Consider the following 5,699-nt stretch of genomic DNA (forward strand, 5'->3'; position numbering starts at 1 on the left):
CTTAATGCGACATTCGATTTTTTTCATAACATTCGATCATGTGGCATAGAAAGGAGTTTGAGAAGTTGAATAGTGTTATTTTCCTGCTGAAACCACAAACTTTACCTTTTTCAGTTACTATAAGGTTGCCATACCAAAGTGCTCTGTCTGAAACTGTTCTAGTGCCAGTGGAGCAAATCTGTGTGTTTGTGTGTGTGTGTGTGTGTGTGTGTGTGTGTGTCCTCAGTGAAGTGTATCAGTCTCTGCAGTAGCTTCCAGCTGCAGCAGTCAGTTCAGTTTCTGTTCAGTCTGACTGAGGCAGGTTTTTGTATGATGCTTTTTCACTGTGTGAACAACCACTGACTGTTGATGTAATGTGCACTCTGACAGTAGTAAACTGCTGCATCTTCAGTCTGGACTCCACTGATGGTCAGAGTGAAGTCAGAGTTTGATCCACTGCCTGTAAAACGATCTGGAATCCCTGATAGTAGCTGATTAGCATACTTAACACAAGCAGTTTAGGAGTTTCTCCATCTCTCTGTTGGTACCAGGCTAAACAGTTCCCATTGTAAACATTGTGACTGGTCCTACATCTGATGGAGACGGAGCCTCCCAGAGCAGAGCTCACTGCTCCAGGCTGAGTCACTGTGACCTGGCCTCTGGACTCTGAGGATACAGAGACAAAAACATAAAGCAGCGTCATGGTTTTGTGGGCTTCATTTCAGAGGGACGGATGTTCATAGAGGAGAGGAGTTTGATTCTCTGGACTTTACCTGTGAAGCAGCAGCAGAGGAGAGTCCAGATGAGGACGCAGATCAAAGTCATGTTTTTGATGAGGAGGATTTCTGTGGCTTCTGTTGTCATGAAGGACAGCTGTCAGTCATCCAGTGTTCAACTCTCAGGACTATAAACTCTCCCAGAGCACTGGAGCATGGTGCTGCTGATGCAAAGTGGCTCTCTGGTGTTTCCCCCTCAGTGCTGAGAGCATTGTCCTCAATATTTACATATTTATATGAAGTGGATACTAAAAAGTCTGGTAGTAAACTGTTTCAGTGATTTTGTTTTGTTATTCCAATGTGGAAAATGAGTTTAATATGGTCTGTTTACAATGAATAGTGACTTTATTTTAATGCATATTGACGACGGATGTGGTTGTTTATAATATCGAGATTTTCTCAAAAAGAAAAAAGAAAATGATGAGTCATGAGGGGAGGCTGAAGCTGGTATATCAGGTAGCTCGCTAAAGAAACTACTCGGAATTTTGGACATGACGGCAGAGCCAGAAAACAGCTATTATGGAATATTTTAACTTTGAAGCCAACATGGACATGAAGTCCTAAAAATGCTCAGAGGAATGGAAATTTGAAAAAAAAAATACAGTTTGCAGTTAGAGTTATAAACATCTAATAATATGAAGTAGATCACTTGTGTCTTTTTGTCTTGATTCCATTTGATAATGAGCTTTTCTTTACATAAATTTAGCTTAAAATAATATTTTCATCGTGAAGCTTATGCTGATCTTTGCCTTCATATTTTTGTTTTGATTTCTGTAATCCAGTATGAAGCTGAGGTCAAAGGTCATGACCAAACATTTTTGTAATTGACGTCCCAGATTGGATCTTAATGATTATTTGGAAAATAGATACGAACATTGGATTTTTATTAGGATATGAATAGATGGTGAAAAGCTGTGATGGAAAGATTCATTTGATTTGCACTAGATAAGTTTTTGTCATTGAACTTGTTTTTTAGGTTAATTGATGGTTAAAGCTGCAATGTTCCATCTATTTGATGAAACAGTGTGTCTGTGTGTCCTCAGTGAACTGTATTTGGATTTAATGTCCAGATTAAATGTTTATGCTTTACAATCAAATTTCACCATAAGATAAATACAGTGAATGATCTACACTTTGTCACTCCCCTTAGCATTTCTGTGAGTCTCACTGGACTGCCACAAAGCTTTTCTAACATGTGATCAAACTTTAGGAAACAAAACTATTGGTTAGGTAAAAAAAAATCAGTAACGTAGCTACGTAACACTTGTGTAATTTGATTTCCAGCAAGATAATTATTTGACACAGAACTTGTTCTGAAACTGATACTGTGATATTTGTAATCCACTTGATAAAATTGTGCATTTGCTGTGTGTGTGTGTGTGTGTGTGTCCTCAGTGAAGTGTATCAGTCTCTGCAGTAGTTTCCAGCTGCAGCAGTGAGTTCAGTTTCTGTTCAGTCTGACTGAGGGAGGTTTTTGTACGACGCTTTTTCACTGTGTGAACAACCACTGACTGTTGATGTTATGGAGACTCTGACAGTAGTAAACTGCTGCATCTTCAGTCTGGACTCCACTGATGGTCAGAGTGAAGTCAGAGTTTGATCCACTGCCTGTAAAACGATCTGGAATCCCTGATTCTCGAGTGCTAGCAGCGTAAATGAGGAGTTTGGGAGTTTCTCCATCTCTCTGTTGGTACCAGTGTAAATAGCTCCCACCATAAACATCCTGACTGGTCGTACATTTGATGGAGACGGAGCCTCCCAGAGCAGAGCTCACTGCTCCAGGCTGAGTCACTGTGACCTGGCCTCTGGACTCTGAGGATACAGAGACAAAAACATAAAGCAGCGTCATGGTTTTGTGGGCTTCATTTCAGAGGGACGGATGTTCATAGAGGAGAGGAGTTTGATTCTCTGGACTTTACCTGTGAAGCAGCAGCAGAGGAGAGTCCAGATGAGGACGCAGATCAAAGTCATGTTTTTGATGAGGAGGATTTCTGTGGCTTCTCTTGTCATGAAGGACAGCTGTCAGTCATCCAGTGTTCAACTCTCAGGACTATAAACTCTCCCAGAGCACTGGAGCATGGTGCTGCTGATGCAAAGTGGCTCTCTATGGAAATGCTCTGACTGATTCCAGCAGGGACTTGGATTACTCTGATGATGCTGTTTATCAGTGTGGATCAATCAGTTTATCAGAGTATTCATCTGAAATGGTTTAAAATCTTTTTTACATGATTTTGGTTTCATGGTACAAGATATATTTTGTTTCAAAATATCTTCTGCCTAAATTGCCACAGAACAAATATAGAAATTGAATTTAACATTAATATATCTAAAAACATCCATCCTGGAAATTTGTGTGACTGTCTTAATTTTACATTTCAGCTGATAAAATATTATAATCAGAGACTATTTTTGTTGAGTTTGTTTGTGTCAAATTCAGAGAGCCGTGTCTCTCTACAGTGAGAGGTTTTTGTACGGCGGCTCAATGAGTTTGTATCACTGTGGAGGACTTTTGGTGGAGGAACCAGACTGGATGTTGGAAGTAAGTTTCTGCTCAAATACTAAATACAATATTATCAAGTCCTGCTTTAAATTCAACTTTTCAATGTTTAAGGCAGATAAATATATTTGTTTTAATTATGAAACTTTTATTGTTCATGTTTTTATTTCTCTTCCTTTACCATGGAGGCTAACTCAGAGCAGCTTAACCAAACTGTTCTTCACACAGTCCTGTCAAAATGAAATGTAATCAACTTGGAAGTGGAAAAAATATAAAACTTTAATCTTAATGTAAAAATGTTGAGTTTAGTTTAAAATGTTCACCACAATAATGGCTGTTGTTGTGATTAAATACAATTCACTTTCTTCATGTAAAATTGAAGTAAAGATAAATATGGGTGTTTTAAAAATGTTGCTTATTGTTATGAATTTGAAAAAAGAATACAATATTTCCATATTAATAGTGAAAGGACAACTGGCACTACTTTCAACACAGTGGTCAGTGTATCTGTCAGTAAGTGAAGTGATACAGCTGAGCAGTGATACCTGTGTGACTGAATTTGCACTTGAAAAGTAACGACGTTTAAACTGTATCTAGTGGTTCAACTCATCATTATAGCTGTTAATGTAAGTGAAGAAACACTTTGAAATCCAGATGAAGAACATCTGATTGTTGTCAGATCATTTCTGTTTTGGTTTCCACTGAATAAATTATTGTACAGTCAAGTTTTTGATGATCTTGATAAGAAAGTTTGTTATTTATTTCCAGTGTAGTTTGATATTTCAGGTCATTCTGTATGATGATTCTCTCTGTGCTGATTTGCATGAGAGGCTTCTTAAAGGGAAGTGAAACAATGTGTGAGTGAGTGACTGGTGGAGCAGAAAAAACATCTGACAGAAACTCCTTAAAGGAGAAAATCAGCTCTCACACAGCAAAGGTGTCCTCTAAGCTGATTGGTGTCTCCTAGGTGATGTCCGTCCCACCCTGACGGTGCTGCCCCCCTCCAGTGAGGAGCTGCAGCAGGGGAAGGCCACGCTCATGTGCCTGGCCAACAAGGGCTTCCCCTCAGACTGGAGTCTGGCCTGGAAGGTGGACGGCAGCAGCAGCAGCAGCAGCAGCTGGGAGGAGAGCAGGAGCCCCGGGGTGCTGGAGAAGGACGGCCGCTACAGCTGGAGCAGCACCCTGAGGCTCCCTGCAGACCAGTGGAGGAAGGTGGGCTCTGTGACCTGTGAGGCCACCCAGGGCTCCCAGGCTCTGGTCTCAGAGACACTGAGGAGAGACCAGTGTTCCCAATCCTGACCTGACTCACTGGGACTCTGCTACTGGTTTTACTCTGCTACTGCTCTCAGCCTGAATTCATCAAAGATTTCTCCCTCTCTCTCTTTCCTTCCCTAACTCACTCTCTTATTACATGTTTCATTGATAAATTTGTTTTTTGTTGTTGTCATTTCAATTGTTTCATTAAAATAAAGACCAGTTCATCAAAGCTGTTGTTTTCAATTCATGTTATGGTGAAAGTTACAGTTTTGCTGTTTTGATAGTTCCATTAAATCCAGAAAGGTTAAAAATGTACAAATATATCTGTGATTGTTTCTATTGTTTGGAAATGTCTTGAAATTATAAAATAATTTAAAGCATTCGTAATGCGTAAAATACGTAATATTTTGAGAGCAATTAATCAGATAATCATTAATGTAACATTAATGCAACAAAGACATTATTTGTTCAAGATTCCTTAAAGCTAGACCGTAGAAACTGCTTCATTACACAAACTGCAAATTAGATTTTTGGTGACAACAAAGATAATTTTTAAACTATTTCAAGGTAAATCAGGTTTACAATATGTGGTTTATAAATGAATTGTACTATCGGTAAAAACTCTCATGCTGAAATGGGTTTAGAAATGTCCTGAAAGTTTCATGAATCTGGTTAAACTAAAAAGTCTATGATGAATTTGTGGCATTTCAATTATGAGGTAAGTTATTATCAGCATATTATATCACAACAGTATCAGAATAATAGTTTGATCTCAAAATACAACATGTGTGTTTAAGTTTGTTGAAAACTAAACTGTGTGACTTCAATATAAAACTTGTGAATTTCAAGTTCCATTTGATTTATTTTAAATGTAATCTATAAAGGAAACATGAAAATTCATGTCAGATCAGTTTTAATGTATTGGACTTATTGTCAGTAAATTACTAAAGGGTTTCTATAACTCTGCAGCTGTTGATTCAGATCAGTTCCTCTCCAGCTGAAGGAGGTTTTTGTCCGACGTTGTATCACTGTATGAACGGACGTCTGTAATCCTGCTGACAGTAATAAACTCCTGCATCATCAGTCTGGATTCCTCTGATGGTCAAAGTGAAGTCAGTTCCAGACTGACTCCCACTGAAACGATCTGAAACTCCAGACTGACGGGTTTGAGCATCATAAATCAGGAGTTT

The 5,699-nt window shown here is 38.8% G+C and overlaps 2 gene segments (V, D, J or C); one reads left to right on the forward strand and one right to left on the reverse strand.

Annotated features, from left to right (window-relative positions):
• Positions 1–2,256: 2,256 nt before the first annotated feature.
• LOC119907954 lies at positions 2,257–2,727 on the reverse strand (the record flags this gene model as incomplete). The annotated part of the segment is given in 2 exon segments: positions 2,257–2,567; positions 2,675–2,727. Coding segments are annotated over 2 exon segments (363 nt in total), but the record flags the coding sequence as incomplete, so codon positions are not given.
• Positions 2,728–3,266: 539 nt separating this feature from the next.
• Positions 3,267–4,785, forward strand: LOC119907664 (the record flags this gene model as incomplete). The annotated part of the segment is given in 2 exon segments: positions 3,267–3,294; positions 4,220–4,785. Coding segments are annotated over 2 exon segments (360 nt in total), but the record flags the coding sequence as incomplete, so codon positions are not given.
• Positions 4,786–5,699: the final 914 nt, after the last annotated feature.

Source organism: Micropterus salmoides, unplaced genomic scaffold (assembly GCF_014851395.1).
Source record: "Micropterus salmoides isolate LMB-PRFRI ecotype aquatic unplaced genomic scaffold, ASM1485139v1 Ms_hic_scaffold_17, whole genome shotgun sequence".
NCBI classification, from domain to species: Eukaryota; Metazoa; Chordata; class Actinopteri; order Centrarchiformes; family Centrarchidae; genus Micropterus; species Micropterus salmoides.